Genomic DNA, 22,257 nt, shown 5'->3' with positions numbered 1-22,257 from the left:
CACAGTATTGTCTCTTAGTTGGAACAACCCCACACCTCTGGGCATCTTTTTCTGTTAGTGAAGAGATTTGAGCCCCAGTGTCAATCAAAAAGGTTACAAGAACACATTTGGGACCCACGATAGCTGTGATCAAGGTATCTCCTGATTTATTTTTAGTGAGCCTTCTTAAATATACCCATGCTCCGTCTCTTTGCTCACCTGTAAGGGATGGAGAAATTAGTTTCCCTGATACTGTGTCAGTTCGCTGCTCAGATTTTGAGGAAAAGGCTGAGAAAGAGATGACTCACTGCCTGGATTTTGAGAGAGAAACTGAGAGGTTAATTTTAGGTCGCAGCCTGAGTTCTTAGAGGAAAGCTGTGATATGGTTAGTTTTTGTCCACTGCTCCTGTTTTGCAGGAGGGACTGTGAGAAAATTGGTTCCTTACCTGTGTTCTGAGAAGGAGAGGCTGAGGGAGAGTTGGCTTGCTGCCCATGTTCTGAGGAAGAGTGGGTGCACTGGGGTGTGTACTGGGTTGAACTGATGGATTTGATATTCGATATTGCCAGTTACTTATTATTTTCTGTAATTTATCAAGGGGAAGACCATCCATCACTTCTCTGGGGACCCGCTTTTGGACTCCTAGTGATCACCAATGCTGGTGGTTAGGGTTCTGTTTTCCCTTCTCTGGATTTTTACTGTTAGGAGTCCCAATAGACTGAATCCCTTTTATTTTCTCTGATTTTTCTAGTTTCACTTCCAGGGTTTTTACAGGTCCATATTTTCTACAATAATTGATCAAATCTTCTGCAACTTCATCCCATGTCCAAACTTTATGGTTACTGCCAGGTGAACTGGTTTGTGAATTTGTAGCTTGGAAAGGGGAATGGGATGGAGTAAAACCAGGATCACTAGACAAAGCCAGGGACCTTGCTAGACAGAAAAGCTGGACTGGACAAATGCAGATCAGGCCAATGTGGTCAATCAAACGTTCTCCCTTTATTAGTTAGAAAATGGCAGTTTATATACACTTCAATATAGTTTAGAGTTTACAAAGGCACTCTCATTGGCAAGCTAACATTATTTGTCTTTGTCTTAAGGTGGACTAAACTCTACACTATAAACCTGTACTAATTCACACCCAGAAAGCCCAGTGCTTCACATCACACCTTGATATAATTTCTAACTGCACCACCAGCTCTTAATTTCTAACTACGTCACAGGCTTGGAAGGCCTCACAAGGCGCAGATCTGAGGCCTAGGCTGGAGTAGCTCAAATCTCATTCCAGACATAAATCATGCCCTCTCTCTCTCAGAAATCCTGCAACAAGTAGATCCAGTGCGATCAGTGGGGTTACCAAGAAATCTATCTAGTCTTTCTACAGGGCTTAATGCCATGATATTTTTCTGTAAGGCTATGGTAGTAGGTTTGAGTGTTTCTGGAAGCCCACAGATTAAAGCAGTCATTACTTCAGGCTTCACAGGTAATTGCATCGGGGATTCAAAGCCAGGAATTTACTTATTTTCATGAATAATTTGCAGACAAGCGGCTTTGTGTACACTTTCTAGGAGTTGGTCAGGGGTGCTAATTATAGCTATAGGATCTCCCCTTTCCAAGGGGTTCGTTCCCCCGGCCCAGAAAGCCGTGCACTGTGTCAGGGACCATGAGTCACGTTTATCTCCTGTTGTTAGGAAGCCACCATGTCCCCAGTACCCACTGGCTTCTTGTTCAGTTAATTTAATTTGATCACCACCAGTGAGTGACACCCGGAAAACATACTCTGTTTCTGATTCGTATGGGAGGTGTCCGTATTCTCTTTTAAGCTTAGCTAATTCAGTGGCAGTGTATGGTATGTGTTTAGGTGTGATGTGGGGTTCAAGATCATCATCACTAAAACAGTTATATTCTGATTTAATTAAGGGTCTTAAGTGAGGGCAGCAATGTTCCCCACAATGATTTGCTGCCTCAAGTTCTATGTGAGGATAAATTTGGTTAATGTGAGGAGTTTCCTTTTCCTCAGGATCTGTAGAGGAATCAGCATTATGTGATTTGTTAACATGTTCCTCTGTTAAGGCAGCTCTCAATGCATAGTTCTCATTTCTTAATTAAAGTTTTTCATTCCTTTCTTCATGTAATTGTTTTTTGCAAAATTTCAACCAAGTTTTGAAGGGAGTCTATTATTGTTTCTTGCTCACTTCTTTCCTGAAAGCAAGTTTCTACAGCTGCTGTAAGACAAGCTCCCAAAACTGAGCATAAGATGGTTTTATTTTTGCCCAGTTTAAATTTTGGATCATGTTGTAAAGAACCTATTCTATCAACCACATTATCCAAATTAAACCAATTACTTTGTGCCCATTCTCCCGGAGAAGGTTTGGCATTGTATTTAGCTAGTAGAGCATAAAATTCAACTTTAGCCTTATCATTAAGGTTATTACTCATTTTGTGAAGGGACCAAAACCACGGCAGGGAGGTACAAACTTAAGTCACACAAATCACACAGCCTTCGCTGTGTCGCCCTTTGCTTCCCTGGGTGGGTGAAGAGACAAAATCTGCCTGGGAGGCTCTGCTTAGTTTCTTCAAGTTGTCCCTTCCTTCCCAGACAGTCCAAATATACATAACAACAATAAAACAACACAGTGTTTTTTGCACACACTGCCTTTTGCACTAAGAGATCTTTTGCAAATTTCTGGAGACAGTGTGGGTGCTTCTTTCACCTAGGCAATGTGCAGTCTGCCGGAAATTCAAATCTCTCCCCTTGCTATCCGGACACTGCTCAGCATTTTGGACTGGCAGGCTAGGTGCAGCTGGAAAGAAACGTCCTTCCCCGGTTACAGACTACACAGAACCTGCACCCTTGTGCCTAGACAGAAATCCTGTCTGTGACACCAATTTAGTGTCACGATCTGCTTATAGCGGGGTGTCATGATGGTTCGTTAGCTGATCCCAAAGTGCAAAAGACAAACGGCAGGGGACTATCCGTTTAATCACAACAAAAGCACATTTATTAGGGGCCAAAACAATAAACGCAATAGTGGGGTCAGAAAAGAAATAAAAAGGATAGAGAGAGAAAAGGGGAATGGGAATAGCTACCAACACAGGCAAGATCCTCACTAGTCCGGACGATGGTGATCCATCTTGTTGTGTTGGGGAGAGTCTCCAAAGTCCTACCCAACCCAGGGGTCCAGTTATAGTCCACAGAGGAAAAAGGGGGGAACATATAGAACAATAAGCGTCCATTGAAATTGCTGTGGGGGGAACAAGTGAGTCACCAAAGCAGGATGAACACAATGAAGAATAAGTCTATTGGAGTTACTGAAGAAGAACAGGTCATGTCAATTTTGGTTCCACCACCATTCCCCTCCCACTCCCTGTGGTAGGGGTCTCAGTCCTTGGGGAGAGGGTTCTTGATTTCTGTCTCTCATGGTGGTAACAAGGCAGATGAGAAGTCTTCAGTGAGAGACCACCAGGGTCACCCCAACAGTTCATTGGGCTTAAAGGTGGAGAGTGAAGTAGTCATTGCAGCAGGCCACCCTGTGCTGGCTCCACGCTGGGTCTTTGCCAAGTCCTTGCCAACTCCTTGCCAAGTTCTTGCCAGGCCTCATTTGGAACAGCTGGCGTGACAGTGCAGTGGCTGCACCTGCACTGTTGCCTTCTCCAAGCTGGAACTGCAGTGGGGGTGTTCTTCCTTCTCGTGGCAATCGGCAGACAAATGAGTGAGGGTCTTCAGACAACCTCTTACAATATCACATTATATGTGGGACAAACACAGGAGCAGATAAGAATTGTTTTCTCTTGTTCTCTCTGAGGCTTCTCACTGCCTTTCCCAGTAAATCCTTGGGAAAAAATTGTGCCTTGGTTTTCTCTGTAAAGAGAAATGAGGTGACAGCAGGGAGTAGAGCAGCTGCTACAGGGGACACTATGAGTTGGAATGGGGGGACATGGGGAAAAGTCCAGGGCAGGACTTGATCAGGTCCACCAGAACCTCTACCAGGGTCTCCCAATACAACCTGAGCCACTTGGTCTGGAGTGCCCAAAGCCCTGAGCAACCCCCAAGTCCACCCCAGAAACCCTGAACTCCCTTGAACCTATAATCCCCCACATCCCCTGGAAGATCCCTCATTATACCATTCATGGCCATACCCACACCTTGTCCTTATCCATGTTTCAGTTCAACATCTTTATTTTTACCCCAATTTTGAGTGATTTGAAGGGACAATGAGAAATTCAGGCTACAGGGAGCCAGGACGATGTGGAGCTCACAGGCAGGTGTCTTCCCAACACGGGATCACTGGGGCTCTGCCCACGGCAGGGTCACTGGGAATCATCCAGTGTGGATCTTCCCATGGGGGATGGAGCTAGAGCAGCGCACAAAGCTTTTCCCACACTTGGAGCACTTGCAGGTTTTCCCTTAGTGGTAGCTCCGTAGGTGTCTGGTCAAGTGAGAGCTCTGTGAGAAGCTCCTGCCACAGCTGGGACACTCATAGGGCCTCTCCCCAGTGTGGATGCGCCGGTGGCTGATGAGGTTGGAGTTGTACCTGAAGCCCTTCCCGCAGTCGGGGCAGAGGAAGGGCTTCTCATCTGTGTGAATCCGCTTGTGCAAGAGGAGATGGGAGTTGCTCTGAAACCTCTTCCTGCATTCATCACACTCATAGGGCTGTTCCCCCGTGTGGATTCTCTGGTGAACAATCAGTTCAGAGCTTGTCCTGAAGCTCTTCCTACACTCAGGACACTCAAATGGCCTCTCACCAGTGTGGATGAGCTGGTGGGTGACAAGGCGGAAGTTGTACCTGAAGCCCTTCCCGCAGTCGGGGCAGCGGAAGGGCCTCTCATCTGTGTGAATGCGCTGATGTGTGAGGAGATTGGAGCTGGTCTGAAACCTCTTCCTGCATTTATCACACTCGTAGGGCCTCTCCCCAGTGTGGATCATCTGGTGGCGGGTAAGTTTAGATCTCGTCCTGAAGCTCTTCCCACACTCCCCACACTCATAGGGCCGTTCCCCTGTGTGGGTCCTCAGGTGGACAATAAGGTAGGAGCTCTGTGTGAAGCTCTTCCCACATTGCCCACACTCATAGGGCCGTTCCCCCATGTGGATTCTCCAGTGATAGATCAGGGAGGATCTCTTGCCGAAGCTCTTCCCACATTCCGAGCACTTGTGGGGCTTCTCCCCATCATGAAGCTGCTCATGGACCCCCAGCTCTGAGCTCTGGCTGCATCCCCAGCCCAGTGTGGGTATTTCCTCCTCGGATCCCTGTGATCTGCATTTGCAGCCCCTCCCATTGCAGCATTTACAGTGTTTTTCCTCCCCATTGGATTCCTGTGCTGTGGAGCTGCTCAGAACGGCCTCTTCCATGAGGTTCTGCCTCAAGTCTGGGGATTTGTCCTTGCTGGTTTCCATCCTCAGCTCCTTGTCTGGGGGAGGAAGGACAAGGAGAGGCTGGGAATTGCCTCCTTGCCTGAGGCAAGGAGAAATAAATTTCTTCAATCCACTCCCAGCAGGACGGCATTGGCCGCAGGGTTGTCCTGCAGCCAGGGGCCATGCTGGGCTGGGAGTTGGAGCAGGAGAGAGGGGGAAAGGGGCACTGACTTCCTTCTCACCTGCCTGGTGCTCTCAGGGCATCTTTCTCTTCCTCGCAGCCTCCTCTTCCTCCATCGAGCCAAGGTTTGGGAATGGGAAATCCTGGTTTTTGGAGGAAAGCAAGGCTGAGTGATTTGCGTTTGATTGGTCCTGCTGCCAAAGTGCAGCTGGAGAAGTCAGTGCCTCTTTCAGCTTCGGAGGCCCTGGAGCCCACTCATCCAGGAGTCTGCTCACCGAGGCTCCTCCACCCCTTCAGGGTGCTAGGGGTATCCTGGCTTCGGGATTGCCCCTCTGCAGTCTCTCCCCTTTGGGGCCCCTGCGTTGTCCCCGGTTCTCCCGGGGATCCCTAAACCCGATATTGCCCCCTCGACGCGGGATCCCTCAACATCCCTCGAGGAACATTTCCTGCTCAGATTTGGAGTCCTGCAAGATGCAAACATCTCCTGCCCCGCAAAGAAAACCCTCCCGAATAGCCCCCCGAATGGAATCCGGGTGAGCTCCGTCTCCCCGCTCACCTGTGGATTCCGTCGGGTGTGTGGGGCTCGGTGCTACTGACGCCGGTGGAGCGGCGGCCTGAGCGGGCGGGCCTGAGACCCGGCACGGGAAACAACGCGGTTCTGTCCCTCCTCTTCCTGCCGCTCCGCCTCCGCTCCCAGCCCGGCCCGGGCAGGTGCCGACACCCAAAAGCAGCCGCGCTCTGCCCGGGGCGGGTTCCAAAGCGGCGTCGGCCCGTGCAGCACTGGGAGCACTGGGAGGGAACCAGGAGCGCTTTCCCTCCCGGCACCGCTCTGACTGGGAGCACTGGGAGGGAACCAGGAGCGCTTTCCCTCCCGGCACCGCTCTGACTGGGAGCACTGGGAGGGAACGGGAGCGCTTTCCCTCCCGGCACCGCTCTGACTGGGAGCACTGGGACGGAACCGGGAGCAAACAGCGTCCGGACGCGGCCGCAGCCGGCGGGGAAAGGGGCAAAGCGAAGGGCGTGGTTATGCAAATCAGGGAGCGATCGCGCGCTGGGATTGGTGGGCGGGGGCAGCGCGGGGTTTCTTCGGTCACGTGAGGGCGGTGGGGGGCCTGGAGCGATGGCGGCGGCGTCTGGTGAGAGGGGACAGGGAGCGGGAATGGGGACGGGAATGGGGACGGGAATGGGGACAGGGAGCGGGAATGGGGACGGGAATGGGGACAGGGAGCGGGAATGGGGACAGGGAACGGGAATGGCGACAGGGAGCGGGAATGGAGACAGGGAATGTGGACCGGGAATGGGACCGGGAATGGGGACAGGGAGCGGGAATGACACCGGGAATGAGGACAGGGAATGGGGACAGGGACTGAGAATGGGACTGGAAATAGGCGAATGGGATGGGGACTGGGAATGGAACTGGAAATGAGACAGGGGATGGGATATATGGGAACAGGAGAGGGAATATAGAAGTGGAAGTATGAGAACGGGAGCTAGACTGGGAATACAGGAACCGGACAGGGAATATGGAACTGGGAATATGGGAACGCCATCCATACAGAATATGAGACACGGACAGGGAATGACACCTGGAATGGGATCTGGATTGGGATAGGAGCAGGATGGGATCAGGAGTGGGGTGACAAGGGAACTGGCAAGGCATGAAGGGGGTGACAGTGGGGAGAGGGAGAATCTGGATAGGGAACACTGGGAAATGGGATGGGGGGATATGGGGAAAGTTCTAGGGCAGGGGGTCCTTGACCAGCTGCTCCACAACCTCTGCCAGGGTCTCACAATGCAGCAGGAGCTGTTTAGCCTGGGATGCCTGAAGCCCTAAATAACCCTCAAGTCCCTCAAGCCCAGCATTCCCCACATCCCCTGAAAGATCCCTACATATCAGTGTGCATGGCTATGCCAGCACCATGTCTTCATCCATTATTCAGTTCATCTTTATTTTAACCTCAGTTTTGCTTTTAAAAGGACAGAGAAATGGAAATAAAATCAAGGGCACAGGGAGTCAGGAAGACTTGGAGCCCCCCAGCCAGGTATCTTCCCAAAACAGATCACTGGCATCATGGACCAGCAGGGCTCTGCCCACTGGGGCTCACTGGGGATCATCCAGCACAGATCCTCCCATGGGGGATGGAGTTGGAGCAGCACACAAAGCTCTTCCTGCACTTTGTGCACTCACAGGGCTGTCATGATCCACTAAGACAAGCAGGGTGTCGTGATGGTTCATTTACCAATCCCAAAAGTGCAAAAAGGCAAATAGCAGGGGACCATCAGTTTAATCACAACAAATGCACCTTTATTGAGTGCCAACAGCAAAAGGGATAAAAGGATTTAGAAAGGAAATAGAGAGAGAGAGAAAGAGGAAGCAGGATATAGCTACCAAATGGAGAGATTAAATCCTCTGTGGTCCAGCCACTTAAAATCACTATCGTCCATGGGGGTTCACCAAAATCTTGGCTAACTCAGGGGTCTTTTATAGTCCTCTGCCGAGTAGGGGGAACAGGTAATGGAGAAATTAGTCTATTGCAAATGGGTATAGACAGTCCATGTTCCGAAGCAGGGCAAGTCGATTTCAGCAGTGACCAAGACCCATTGTTTTCTGGGTCCTGCAAACACACCTGCAGGCAACACTTAGCGAATATCCTGCTTCAGTCAGGCCAGCGCCTCTGTCTCAGTGTCAGTCCTTGGGAGGGAGCTTCAATCTCCGTCCGTCACAGTGGTCGTGAGGCAGATGAGGGATCTTCCGTGGGAGATCACCAGTTACCCCCAGAAAGTTCATTTGGCCAAGAGGTGGGAAAAATCATGGGTTATTGTGATGAGCGGGTATCGTGAAGCAGGTGTAAGCGTACAGAGCAAGCCGCTCCTTGCCAGGCCCTGTTTGAATCAGTGCAGCATGACAACACAGCAAAGACACCTGCAAATAATCACCTGGTGAGCATCCACCTCAACCAGGCCAGAACTTCAACTGGGGTCTTAAGGATCTTAGTCTCTGTGATTGTGATGATTGTGAGGCAAAAATGAGGGGAATTTTGGACCATCTCTTACAAAGGCTTTTCTTAATGGTGGCTCCCTTGGTTCTGGGTCAGATTAGAGCTTTTTGAGAAGTTCTTCGTACACTCATGACACTCATAGTGCCTCTCCCCAGTGTGTCTTCTCTGGTGGTAGATCAGGTAGCATGTCCAGCTGAAGTACTTCCCACAGTCCAAGCACTTGTGGAGATACTCCCCATTGTGAAGCTGCTCATGGACTCCCAGCTCTAAGATCCAGCTGCCTCCCCAGCCCAGGGGGAAACTTCTCCTTGGATCCCTGTGATCTGCGTTTGCAGCCCCTCCTCCTGTGGGATCTCCAGGACTTTTCCTTCACGTTAGATTCCTGCACTGTGGAGCCACTCAAAACAGCCTCTTCCACAAGGTTCTGCTGTGGGGACTTGTCCTCACTGGTCTCCATCCTCAGCTCCTGGTCTGGAGGAGGAAGGACAAGGAGAGGATGGGATTTGCCTCTGTGCCACAGGGAAGGGCAAGGAGATCCCCCCAGTGCATCCCTGGTTGGACTTTGTCAGGGGGATTGTTCTGCAGCCGGGGGCCATGTTGGGCTGGGAAATGGAGCAGGAGAGAGGGGGAAAGGGCCAGTGACTTCCTCCTCACCTGCCTGGGCCTCCAGGGGCATCTTCCTCTTCCTTGTGTCCTCCTCTGCCTGCATCGGGCCCACATTTGGGAATGGGAAATCCTGGTTTGAGGAAAAACAAGGGCTGAGCCCCAGTGGTCATGGTCCTGTAGCCCAAGTGCAGCTCTTGAAGTCAGCGCCCCTTTCAGCTTTGTGGGGCCCAGACCCTGCTCATCTCCAGCCTCCCCTACATCTCCAGGGTGCTGGAGGTCCCCCAGCTCCGGGATCACCCCTCTGTCCTGTCCCTACTTCAGGGCTCCCATGTTCCACCCTGGCTCTCCTGGGAATTCCCAAACCCGATATTGCTCCTCTGCCTGCCGGTACTCAGTGATCCACCACATGGGACCGCCCCAAGATCCCTTTAGGGGCATTTCCATCTCAGCTTTGGACTTCTGGAAGATCCAAACATCCCCTGCCCTGCGAAAAACCCCTCCCCAAGACCCCTGCAGTGGATTTGGGTGAGGTCCCTTTACTCATTCACCTGCGGGTTCTGGTGTACAGTGGTGGGGCCATGCTGCCATATCTGTGGGAGCTGTAGCCTGAGCAGGCAGGTGGGTGAACCACATGGTTCTGCTGCTGCTCTTCCTCCCACTCCACCTCTTCCTCCTGTTCTCCTGTTCCTCACAGTCCTTTTTTCCATTTCCCTTTCCTCTTTCTCTCTTCCTCCTTTTTCCTTTCTCCCTGCTCCTTTTCCCCTCCTGCTCCTTCTCCTCTCCCAGCCCGGCCCAGGCTTGTGCTGACAAGCAAAAGCAGCCATGCTCTGCCCTGAGAGAGGTTCCAAAGCAACCAGACCCCGTGCGGCACTTGGAGCAATAGTGAGTGTACCGAGGGCGATCCTGAAAGCACTATGAAGGAACTGGGAGCGCTTTTACTGGGAGCACTGGGAGGGAGCGGCACTCAAACGCAGTTACAGCTGGCGCTGGGCGTGGCCAAGACAAAGGGCGTGGCCATGCAGACATAAGGAATGTGGCGCACGGTGATTGGCTGGCGGTGTGCAGGACCCCTAGCAGTTGCATGTAATTGGGGCCTTTGTTACTGAAATGTTTCGTTTCATCTGAGCTTTGGAATCCTGCGAGCAGGACTATGCAAACGAAATTCTGTCCTCTGGTGGGTTTGTTTTGGGTTTTTTAGGAGGTGGGCGGGGTTATGCAAATAACGCAGCCTTTCTTGTGTGGTACTTCGGTGGGAAGCCGCGTGAGCGCTCCTATGGATGGGTTGGAGGCCTGAGGACCTGCCCCAGTTTCAGTTATCTCCTCCCCCAGAGCCTCAGGGAATCGTTCCGGGGCTCAAGGGCCTACCTGGGGCTCAGGCACACCCCTGAAGTTTTGGCATCCCACCCCCAAAAACCCTCAGGACCTTCAAAATCCACCCAGGACCCCCCAGTTCACCCTTGTCAGGAGTCTATGGGGATCCCAAACCTTCTCCCCACCCTCTGGGGTCTCTTGGATACCCCAGGTTTCCCTCTGCGGGGATGATTTTTGGGGTAGGGGTGGGCGTAGGGATCCCCTGGTGGGGCTCAGTACTTGCCAGGACCAGGTGTGGAGCCCAGATGGGACATTCTGGGGCCATGGAGGGAGTCCCAGGGGGAACCAGGGGTCCTTGGTGCTCAGTACTGGAGCTTAGGGCCCAGTCTGCATAATCCTGGTGTCCAGTCCTGGAACTCAGAGCCCGCTTTGGCTACATGGGGAGGGAAAGATCTGGGGAGTCCCATGAGGTAGGGAAGGGGAAAATTTGGAATCTTCAAGTGAGGGAGGGTGAAATTTTGGGGTCCCCAAAGTCCACTGAGATGGGAAGGAGGAGCAGATTTAGGGTCCCCAGGTGAAGGGTGGGGGGGCAACCCCACACTTTGTGTTGTCCACAGGAATGTCCCCAAATCTCTGCCACCCCTGGAGGCAGCTAAAGGGGGATTCCCCCTTTGTGCCCCTTGTGTTTGGGGGGGTCTCAGGGTGTCACCTCTCTTTGTTCCCTCATGTCCTGAACCCTGTCCTGGTGCCACGTGAGCACTGATCCAGAGTGAGGAGGTGGCACCATGGCCACCCCCCTGGCTCGCACTGTCCTTGTCACCAGCTGCTGTGGCTGTGGCTGTGGCTGTACGGCTGACCAGGGACCCCTAGAAATGATACATGGGTGAGGAGGTTGTTCCCAAATGTCTCCAGGTCAAGGAGGGTGAGGAGGAACATCCTGGGATTGTCCCCAGCTCATTAAGGGACACTCTGGGATGTGCAGAGCATGGGAGGGTAAGGGGAGTTGTCCTCAAATGTCCCGAACACATGAGCAAAAGGTTGGACACCACAAAAGGGGAGGGGGGATTGGAATTGTCCCCAGCGTGGGAGGGAAAGGGAGGATACTCCTAGAGGGTGAGGGGGGTGTCCCCAAGGCAGGAGGGGGCACAGGAAATACTGGGAGAGGGTTAGACACTCCAGTGCGGGATTTTGGAATCCCTGATAGGTTTTTGGGATCCCTGATTAATTTTTTGGGTCTCTGACTGATTTTTGGTATTGCAGTCATGGCCACCTATTGCAGCAGGGGCCACTGGAGGTGGCAGCCACAGCCACCCTTGGGGACACCCTATGGATCCTGCAGCTTGATGTCACCAGTGACAGCTCTGTGGCCAAGTGCCTGGGGTGGGGGCCCAGGGGGTGTGCATGGATGTCATGGGTAAACATTTTAGGGGATCTTGATGACTTTTTGGGGTGGTTCTCAGAGATTTTGTGATGCACCAGTGACAGCTCTGTGGCCGAGTGCCTGTGGGGGGTCCAGGAGGTGGACATTGTGGGTGAAGAATTTTGGGGTGGTTTGATGTGGAACCCCAAAGAGGGGGAATGGACCCAAAATCAGAGGACAAAGGGTGTGGTGGGATGTCATGAGGTATCACAGAGTGTCATGTCATGTCTTTACCTATGGTGGGGTGGACACAGACACTCAACACCAGAAGCAGCCACGGGAACATCCTGAGGGACACAGCAACACCCTGCAGGACATGGCCTCATGACCTCTGGGACTTGGGCCCTGCCCACAATGCCACCAGGACACACATCAGAAGACAATGTTGCCACACCTGTGGGGACACTGCCACCAGGATGCTTCTGGTGACACCTAGCGTGCGGCCATGTGACCCCCCCCCCCCCCAGGTGACCCTATGTCCTCTGTAATTTTGTTAATTGCTCCCAAATCTTTTACTAATTGATAACTTTTGCCATCTGCTAAGACAGCTAAGATGGCAGTGTTGTATTTGAATTCACATTGCACTAGTAACCCATGTTGAAGTTTTTCAAGTACAGAAATCCTTATGGTTTTCTAATTTCAAAGGGTATTGGTTTTGCCTTATTGATGTGGCTCCTGGTCTGAGTGCAGTATTCACGGGTTCTGCTTGTTTGGATCTTCCTGGGATATCAGTGGCCCACCCTATTGGACTTACTGCATTCTCAACTTCTCAAAGTGGGAATTTCACCACATTTTTCCTGCATAAAAAGTGCAGCACTTGGATAAATTTAGATTCAGGAATTACAACTCTTACACCCTTTTCATTTTAAAATTTAATTTCTGTATCGGTTTCTCGAGGTCAGGATTGAAGGCACTTGAGACAGCATTCCACATTCCGACTCAGGAGTTTATTATTTCTCATCAGTGAAACAGTCTCACAACCATGAATTTGGCAGCTTTTCATTAGCAAGGTACAAAATGGCTAACAAACTCTTGTTACAAGGTGTTTTAAAACTAAACTATCCAATTAAAAAACTTGTCATTTTCCCTTTTAACCCAATAACTGATCCCCCAAAGCCCGCAATGTGGACCTTTCTGTCCAATCACAAAATATCACCCAAACCTATGAAGAAGAAGGAAGAAGGTAAAGAAGAAAGACCTGTCTCCACCCTAAAATCTCCATCTTGCTTCATATTTATTTCTATATTCTAAAACCCCAAACTCTTAAGTTTTCCACCCTGTGATATTACACACTTCTAACCAACTACATACCCAGTAATCCCAGTACTATCAATCAATTTTTAGTCTTCTCCACAGCCTCAGGTCAAATGCAGTGTTCTCTTGTGGGTTTATCCCTTTCAGCACAGAAAGTCTAAAATTCTCAGCATCCAGGATTCCAAGATTTCTGCTTCCAATTTTTCTAATAAATCCCTCCCCAGCAATGCATTAGGGGAGTTAGGCATATAGGTGAATTGACGGGTAACCCAGTGCTTTCCCAGTTTAAATTTTAAAGGTTGTAAAAAGGCCATGTTTCTTTTACCCCGGTTGCCCCAACAACATGTGCAGTATTGTGACTTGGCTTCCCTTCTAAGGTATTTAACACAGAACATGCCTCTTCAGTATCTACTAAAAATTCAATGTCAATGTCATCTTTATCCAGCTTAGCTATAACTGAAGGCTCCACTGAGGGTCTAACCTTCGGTCCACATCACTTCGAACTTGACCTGCTAGAACTTTGTACTACTGGGAGCTGGGGAACTGGGGACTTTTCTTTCAATGCTGGAAAGTCATTCTTCCAATGTCCCCATTTTTTACAATATCTTTCTCCATTTTCTTGGATGACTTTTCCTGACTTGCCTTCTTACTAGGTTGGGATTTAACTCTTTCAGTTGGGCCCCTGTCTCAAAATATGCTCCAGGCCACCTCTACCAATTTATGTTTTGAACTCCCCCTATCTTTTGCAGCTTTCTTCTGATATCATTTGTAGCTTCAGCCATAAATAAGAGAACTAGATATACTTTACCATCAGCTGATTCAGGGTCTAGATCTGTATATCTGATGGCAGTTTCTCTTAATCTGCTTAAAAAATCAGTGGGTGATTCATCATAATTTTGCCTTACTTTGCAAGTCTTTGACCAATTTATAATTTTAGGGATACCATGTTTTAACCCATATACCACAAGACTTCGATATGGTTTTAACTTTGCCATATGTTCTGGTATATTTAGATCCCAACCTGGATTTTCTAGGGGAAACATCTGTGTAATAGTGCCTTGAAGCAACTCATTTGCTATGCTAGCCTCTACTGATGTAATCACTTTATTGACCATTCATCTCTCAATGGGATCAAGTAATGCGTCTGACATAGAGTTCACATCAGCCCAGTCAGGGTTTTGTGAGTTAATTGCTCTTTCTACTAATTTTGCCACCTTATCTGGATTATCTTTGTATTTGCCCACAGTAATTTTCCACTGTTCCAACTTGATAAGGGAGTATGGAACCTTTACACATATTGGCCCCTGGCTGCTGACTGCCTGCCACAACAGGGCTTGCAAAACCGGTTCTTCTCCTTTTTTCTTTTTCTAGTATGTTTCACTGTGACGGTGCGTTCTTTAATGGCCTTTTAAGCTACCTTTCCCCTCCTTAGCTTGCTCGGGGCAGCTATAACCTTATTTTCCTCCTCCTTGGAGTTACTTGAGCAAAAGTTGTCTGGCTCTGTTGACTCTGCTGGAGTAGTACATCTGCTTTGACCAATCCCATTTCTAGAAAACGCTAAGCATGACTTACACCGTGGTGGGAGCCGGGCTGTGTGCCTGCTCGCTGTGCAGATGTCATCTCCTGAGCCAGCTCCACAGTGCTCGGGGCTGGTACGGTAACTCATGGACCCGTGAGAGGAAAAAGCACCACTCCTCCCATGGGGGGTCCCCTCTCCGTCCTCTCGGCATAAGACTCTGCCCCCCCAGGAGCGATGGGGATGGAAGGGGGGACTGAGCTGGAGTGGACGGCCATGGCAGTGGGGGTGGTGGCTGCCGCAGCCCTCCCCCCTCCTCCTTCACTGGCTGGGAGCACGGTAGGGACATGACTCCCCCATCCCACCCTCAGATGCTGGGACGGCAGTGGCACTGCCGGGGGTGGCACTGGTGGCACCACCGGGGCTGGAGGGGCCCCGCCTGGCCCTGCCATGAGTATGGCCGGGGTGGGCCCTTTCCTTAAATCAGCGGCAATGAGGTCTAACTCTGCCTCCTTCTTATCTTTACATCCACTGTTCAATATTGACTGTTGTTTTCTACTTTTCCCCTTTTTTTCCTTTAAAACCAATATATGCTGTTCCTTTCTGTTTGTTGATGGGCTTTGCTGACATGCTAATACCATAAAATGCCTAGCATATTCTAACATATTGAAATATTTGTCCTCACATATGCAGGATATTAAACTTGATATTAATTTCTTACTGAAACTACCGAGTTCAGGCCACGTCTCACCGTTGTCTAGTTCATACGTTGGCTACATCTTTTCTGAGAGCCTGATAAGTCTGGGTTTAAAAAGCTATGACCTACCACCTGTTAGTTCACACCAGTTTTTCAGTACTAACCCCAGAGGACTTTCTTGAGATATTACTATTACAATCACAGGAGAATACATACTCCATCTTAACACTTACAAGTAGGAAAGTCTGTAGTGATCAAAAGAAACAGTGAGAGACAGAGCAAAAGAGCAAACAAGAAATAAGATGCAGGATTAGAACTCACAAGCTTTGGATCCATAGCACAGGAGCTAACCTACAGCACCACCCCTGGCCTCAGGCCACTGTTTACCATTGTACTACTAAAGGCACATTTTTCAGTGTCCTCTCTTACTCCAGTGGATGAGACAGAGAGTCAATGTAAATCAACTCCACCTGGACCCCTATGGTCCTTCCACACTAAACAAAACTACAAGAGCTCTCCTAACATGTAACTCAGGTGCTAAAACAGAATACCCCCTTTATTCAGTTATTCATGTGCCTCTGTGCCAGGCCCAAGGATTCTTGGGCTCTGATACCTTCAGTACTGCAGCTGGGGCACCCTGGGAGTGCTGGCAGCAGTTGGGGGGCCAGCTAGGTCTCCTCTGGTCCAGGGGGTTTTCCAGATGCCTTCTGTCCTTTCATGGGGTGCCAGAACTGACGCCTATGAGAGGCTTACCTGGAACAGAGGCTAGACAGAGTTAAAGGAATAAAGTAGGTATTTATGAAAAGGTCTTAAAAGGATGTACCTTGGGCAGTACAAGAGCCTGGCTAGGGCTCTACCCAAGATGGACCAACGGTCACAAGTTTTCACATTTTTATAAGTTTTTCACACTTTCATAAGTAATGGTTTGGTAAATATCCATTTATATATTGGGGTTAATTGTCCAGTTACAGCTTCAGGTTATGAAGTCCCATCCTCCTTTTTTCCTCCCTTCAATTCACTGTTGTGTATGCTTTTTGGGCCAGAGGCTGTAATGGTTGTCCTCAGTTTCTCAAGCTGGAACAGGATTTTTTTGTCTAACTACCCTCTGAAGAGAAATTACTAACAATTAAAACAAAGTTCAGAGTTACACACCAAGGCAGTACAGAATCTGAAAAATACAAAAGCTAAAACTTAGGGCATCACTCCCACGTCACTCTCCATGTCTGTGTGCCTCCATGTCCCAACCTATGTCTGTGTTGCTCATGTCCCTATCTATTTCCATGTCCCCCCTTGTCCCCACCAATGTCATTGTCCTCCCATGCCCTCATCCATGCCTTAGTTCAATGTCTCTATTTTTACCTCAGTTTCAGGGTTTTCAAAGGGATGAACAGAAAGGAAAACAAAATCAAGGCCAAAACAAAATTAGTTACATGTCCCTGCCAGCTGAGCATCCATGTGCTTAGGTGGGTGGGAAGAACCTATTTGGAGGTGTTTCCATTACACTGTCTCCAAAATCAGGGTTTTGTCCCAGTTCATCCCCATTTGGTTGTGAAAGACAGCCATGAGCCAGGGAGAACTAAAATAATGGATTTATGTTGGAGAAGACCTGCAAGGCCATCCAGTATTGCTTAATGCCACCAGAAGACGCAAAAAGTGAGATTTTTCTGGGGTCAGATGTCAGCAAATGTGCTCTCCACAATTGATTTCTGATGTTGGTCTGTGGATGTGTCTGGGTGCCCACAGGGAGCCAGAAGGATGTGGAGCCCCCAGCCAGGTGTCTTCCCAACATGGATCACCAGAGGACCACCAGGGCTCAGCCTGCTGGAGGTCACTGGGGATCATGCAGTGCGGATCCTCCCATGGGAGATGGAGCTGGAACAGTGCAAAAGCTCTTCCTGCACTCATGGCAATTGCAGGGCTTCCCTTAGTGCTGGCTCCACTGGTGTTGGGTCAAGGTGGAGTTCTGTGAGAAGCTCTTCCCACACTTGGGACAATGATAGGGCCTCTCCCTGGTGTAGATGCACTTGTGCTTAATGAGACTGCAATTACGGTTGAATCCCTTCCCACAGTAAGGGCAGCGAAAGAGCCTCTCATCTGTGTGAATCCGCTGATGCTTGACAAGAGTGGATCTGAAATCTCTTCCAGCATTTATCACATTCATAGGGCCTCCCATGTGTGGATCCTCTGGTGGATGATCACCTTGGTGCCTACGCAGAAGCTCTTCCCACACTCCCCACACTCATAGGACCTCTCCCCCGTGTGGATTCTCCAGTGGCACATCAAGGAGGATCTCTTGCTGAAGTTCTTCCCACATTCCGAGCACTTGTGGGGCTTCTCCCCATCGTGAAGCTGCTCATGGACCCCAAGTTCTGAGCTCTGGCTGCCTCCCCAGCCCAGGGTGGGTCTTTCCTCCTCAGAACCTCTTGATTGGTGTTTACAGCCCTTCCTCCTGTGGGATCTCTGGGGCTTTTTCTCCCTGTTAGATTCCTGTGTTGTAAAACTGATCAGAACGGCCTTGTCTGAGGTTCTACCATGGGGATTTCTCCTCCATAGCCTCCATCCTCAGCTCCTTGTCTGGGGGAGGAAGGACAAGGAGAGGATAGGATTTGCCTCCATACCACAGGGAAGGGCAAGGAGATCCTCCCAATGCATCCCCAGTAGGACACTGTTGGCAGGGAGGTTGTCTTGCAGCCGGGGGCTGTGCTGGGCTGGGAGATGGAGCAGGAGAGAGGGGGAAAGGGGCAGTGACTTCCTCCTCACCTGCCTGGCGCTCTCAGGGCATCTTTCTCTTCCTGAGAGCCTCCACCTCCATCTGGCCAAAGTTTAGGAATGGGAAATCCTAATTTCAGGGGGAAAACAAGGGCCAAGCGCGTAGGGTTTGATGGTCCCGCTACCTAAGTCCAGCTCGAGAAGTCAGTGCCCCTGTTGGCCTCGGGGGGCCTGGACCTCGCTCATCTCTAGCCTCCCTCACCCCTCCAGGCAGCCGGGGATCCCCCTGCTCCAGGATCGCCCCTCTGCACTCTTCCACCTCCAGGGCTCTCGCATTTATCTCCGGCTCTCCTGGGAATTCCCAAACCCGATATCGCTCCTCTGCCCAGCGGTACTGGAGCAATCGACAAATCGGATCCTCCCAAGATCCCCCAAATGTGTATTTCCGGCTCAGCTCTGGGGTCCTAGAAGATCCAAAGATCTCCTATCCCGCAAAAATAAACCCTCCTGGAGACATCCGTGATGGATTTGGGGCGAACTCCCACTCCCCGCTCACCTATGGGTTCTGGGGAGGGGCAATGCTGTTACAGCCGGGCTGCCGCAGCCTGAGCGGGCAGCCGGGGTAACCGCGTGGTCCTGCTGCTGCTCCTATTCCTCCTGTTCCTCTCTTCTTCCTCCTCCTCCTCCTCTGTCCCTCCTCTTCCTCCCGCTCCGCCTCCGCTCCCAGTCCGGCCCGGGCAGGTGCCGACACCCAAAAGCAGCCGCGCTCTGCCCGGGGCGGGTTCCAAAGCGGCGTCGGCCCGTGCAGCACTGGGAGGGAACCGGGAGCGCTTTCCCTCCCGGCACCGCTCTGACTGGAAGCACTGGGAGGGAACCGGGAGCGCTTTCCCTCCCGGCACCGCTCTGACTGGAAGCACTGGGAGGGAACGGGAGCGCTTTCCCTCCCGGCACCGCTCTAACTGGGAGCACTGGGACGGAACCGGGAGCGCTTTCCCTCCCGGCACCGCTCTGACTGGGAGCACTGGGACGGAACCGGGAGCAAACAGCGTCCGGACGCGGCCGCAGCCGGCGGGGAAAGGGGCAAAGCGAAGGGCGTGGTTATGCAAATCAGGGAGCGATCGCGCGCTGGGATTGGTGGGCGGGGGCAGCGCGGGGTTTCTTCGGTCACGTGAGGGCGGTGGGGGGCCTGGAGCGATGGCGGCGGCGTCTGGTGAGAGGGGACAGGGAGCGGGAATGGGGACAGGGAACGGGAATGGGGACGGGAATGGGGACAGGGAGCGGGAATGGGGACAGGGAGCGGGAACAGGGGACAGGGAGCGGGAACAGGGGACAGGGAGCGGGAATATGGGAACGGGACAGGAAATAAGGAACCGGAGAGAGAATATGGGATTGGGGTTAGGAAGATGGGACCAGGATCGCAAACTGGCCTAACGGAATGGGACAGGGAACGTAGAAATGCAAATAGGGAAATGGAAGCGCAACCAGCAGCCCAACTGGGAATATGGGAGCAAGGGGAGTGACAGCAGGGAGAAGGAGATCCTGGACAGGGGGGACAGCAGGAACCAGGATAGGGAGACATGGGGACACTTCCAGCGCAGGGGGTCCTTGATCAGCCGCCCAAGAAACTGCCAGGGTCTCCCAGCACAGCCAGAACCTCTCAGCCTGGCAAAAGCTGAGTAAAGCCCTGAGCAACCCCAAAGTCCTGCCCAGGAACCCTCAACTCACTTGAACTCAGCATCCTTCACATCCCCTGGAAAATCCCCCCATGTCCCCATCCTTGTCTTAGTTCACTGTTTTTATTTTTACCCTGCTTTTGGGTGTTTTGAAAGGACATAGAGAAATGAAAAGATAACCCAGACCACGTGGAGCCATCAAGAGGTGGAGCCCCCCCAGCCAGGTGTCTTCCCAACACAGATCACCTGCATCACGGATCACTGAGAACCATCCAGTGCAGATCTCCCCATGGGGGATGGAGCTGTAGTAGTGCACGAAACTCTTCCCACACTTGGGGCACTTGCAGGGCTGCTATAGTGGTAGCTCCGTTTGTGTTGGTTCAAGGCTGACCGCTGTCTGAAGCTCTTGCCACAGTTGGGACATTCATAGGGCCTCTCCCCAGTATGGATGCGCCGGTGTGTGATGAGGGTGGAGTTGAGCTTGAAGCCCTTCCCGCAGTCGGGGCAGCGGTAAGGCCTCTCATCTGTGTGAATCCGCTGGTGTACAAGGAGATCTGAGCTGCTTTGAAACCTCTTCTGGCACTCCCCACACTCGTAGGGCCGCTCCCCGGTGTGGCTCCTCTGGTGGATCATCAGGTGGTAGTTCTTACTGAAGCTCTTCCCACATTTGCCACACTCGTAGGGCCGCTCCCCAGAGTGGATCCTCTGGTGGGGCATTAGTTCAGAGATCTGGCTGAATCTCTTCCCACAATGCCCACAATCATAGGGCTTCTCGCCGGTGTGGATCCTCTTGTGGACAATCAGGTTCGACTTCTGGGTGAATCTCTTCCCACAGTCAGAACACTCGTAGGGCCTCTCCCCAGTGTGGATGCGCCGGTGCTTGATGAGGTCAGAGTTATGTCTGAAGCCCTTCATGCAGTCAGGGCAGCAGAAGGGCCTCTCCTCGGTGTGAATCCGCTCGTGCCTGAGGAGATGGCGGCTTGTCTGAAACCTCTTCCCACATTCGGGACACTCATAGGGCCTGTCATCCGTGTGTGTCTGCTGATGCTTCAGAAGAGTGGAGCTTCTCTGAAAGCTCTTCCCACATTCCCCACACCTGTAGGGCTTCTCTCCATTATGAAGTTGCTCGGTGACCCCCAGCTTGGAGCTCTGGCTACATCTCTGGCTGCCATCCTGGCCCAGGGTGGGTTTTTCCTCCTCTGACCTCCCTGGGCTGGGTTTGCAGCCCCTCATCAGGGATCTCCAGAGATTTTTGTCCCCGTTGGAGTCCTGTGCAGTGGAGTCACTCAAAATGGCCTCTTCCATGAGGTTCTGCTGTGGCGATTCATCCTCTCTGGTCTCCATCCTTAGCTCCTTGTCTGGAGGAGGAAGGACAAGGAGAGGATGGGATTTGCCTCCATACCACAGGGAAGGGGAAGGAGATCCCCCCAATGTGTGTCCCAGGCAGGACAGCATTGACTGTGGGGTTGTCCTGCAGCTGGGAGCCGTGCTGGGCCGGGAGATGGAGCAGGAGAGAGGGGGAAAGGGGTACTGACTTCCTCCTCACCTGCTTGGGTGTCCTGGGGCATCTTCCTCTTTCTCCCAGCCTCCTCTTCTTCCATTGGGCCAATGTTTAGGAACGGGAAATCCTGGTTTGGGGGGGGGATAACAAGGGTTGATTGTGTTGGGTTTGATGGTCCGGCTAGCCAAGTCTAGCTCTAGAAGTCAGTGAACCGTTCAGCTTGGGGCTGTCTGGAACCCGCTCATCTCCAGCCTCCTTCACCCCTCCAAGCTGCCGGGGTTCCCCAGCTCCGTGATCGCCCCTCTGCATTCTCCCCTCTTTCCCCTTGGCACTCCCTGGGAATTCCCAAACCCGATATCGCTCCTCTGCCCGCAGGTACAGGGCACGTGCGACCCCGGTAAGGGGTATTTGTGGCTCAGTTTTGGGGTCCTGCAAGATCCAAACATCCCCTGGCCCACAAAAAAGCTTCCCGGAGACCACCCCGATGGATTTGGGGCGAGGTCCCTCTCCCCGCTCACCTGCGTTTTCAGGAGGTGGGGGGACGATGCTGCCGGAGCCGGGGGAGCAGCGGCCTGAACGGGCGTGCGGAAAAACCGCGTGGTGTTGGCCTGCTGTTGCTCTTCCTCGTCCTTCTCTTTCTTCTGTTGCAGCTTCTCTACTTCCTTTTCCTCTTTCTCTGTCCCGCCTCTTCCTCCCGCTCCTCCTCCGCTCCCAGCCCGGCCCGGGCAGGTGCTGACACCCAAAAGCAGCCGCGCTCTGCCCTACGGGGATTCCACAGCGGCGCCGGCCCGTGCAGCACTGGGAGCGATCCTGAGAGCACTGGGAGGGAACCTGGAGCGCTTTCCCTCCCGGCACCGCTCTGACTGGGAGCACTGGGAGGGAACGGGAGCGCTTTCCCTCCCGGCACCGCTCTGACTGGGAGCACTGGGACGGAACCGGGAGCAAACAGCGTCCGGACGCGGCCGCAGCCGGCGGGGAAAGGGGCAAAGCGAAGGGCGTGGTTATGCAAATCAGGGAGCGATCGCGCGCTGGGATTGGTGGGCGGGGGCAGCGCGGGGTT

At 52.0% G+C, this 22,257-nt stretch overlaps 2 protein-coding genes and 1 long non-coding RNA gene across 3 annotated transcripts; 1 reads left to right on the top strand and 2 right to left on the bottom strand.

Annotated features, from left to right (window-relative positions):
* Positions 1-954: 954 nt before the first annotated feature.
* LOC144247281 (uncharacterized) lies at positions 955-2,079 on the bottom strand (the record flags this gene model as incomplete). Its single annotated transcript, XM_077787694.1, is given in 1 exon segment — positions 955-2,079. A coding segment is annotated over 1 exon segment (807 nt), but the record flags the coding sequence as incomplete, so codon positions are not given.
* LOC116183126 (uncharacterized) lies at positions 955-22,199 on the bottom strand. Its single transcript, XM_077787693.1, has 10 exons — positions 21,716-22,199; positions 21,243-21,324; positions 19,959-21,054; positions 17,846-17,888; positions 17,514-17,663; positions 9,165-9,246; positions 8,884-8,981; positions 6,068-6,725; positions 5,573-5,654; positions 955-5,430 (listed from the first exon to the last, which is right to left on the bottom strand). The coding sequence occupies exons 2-10, from the start codon at positions 21,295-21,297 to the stop codon at positions 4,386-4,388; spliced, it is 3,309 nt and encodes a 1,102-aa protein (XP_077643819.1). The 5' UTR covers positions 21,298-21,324; positions 21,716-22,199; the 3' UTR covers positions 955-4,385.
* On the top strand, positions 9,856-12,489 carry LOC110482417 (uncharacterized). The gene is made up of 2 exons (XR_002467413.2): positions 9,856-9,998; positions 12,102-12,489. It is a non-coding gene; the product is annotated as an uncharacterized LOC110482417 (long non-coding RNA).
* Positions 22,200-22,257: the final 58 nt, after the last annotated feature.

The sequence above is a fragment of the Lonchura striata genome, chromosome 21 (assembly GCF_046129695.1).
Source record: "Lonchura striata isolate bLonStr1 chromosome 21, bLonStr1.mat, whole genome shotgun sequence".
Taxonomy (NCBI): Eukaryota; Metazoa; Chordata; class Aves; order Passeriformes; family Estrildidae; genus Lonchura; species Lonchura striata.
The sequence above is the reverse complement of the archived record's forward strand: the minus strand, read 5'-3'. Positions and strand labels throughout refer to the sequence as shown.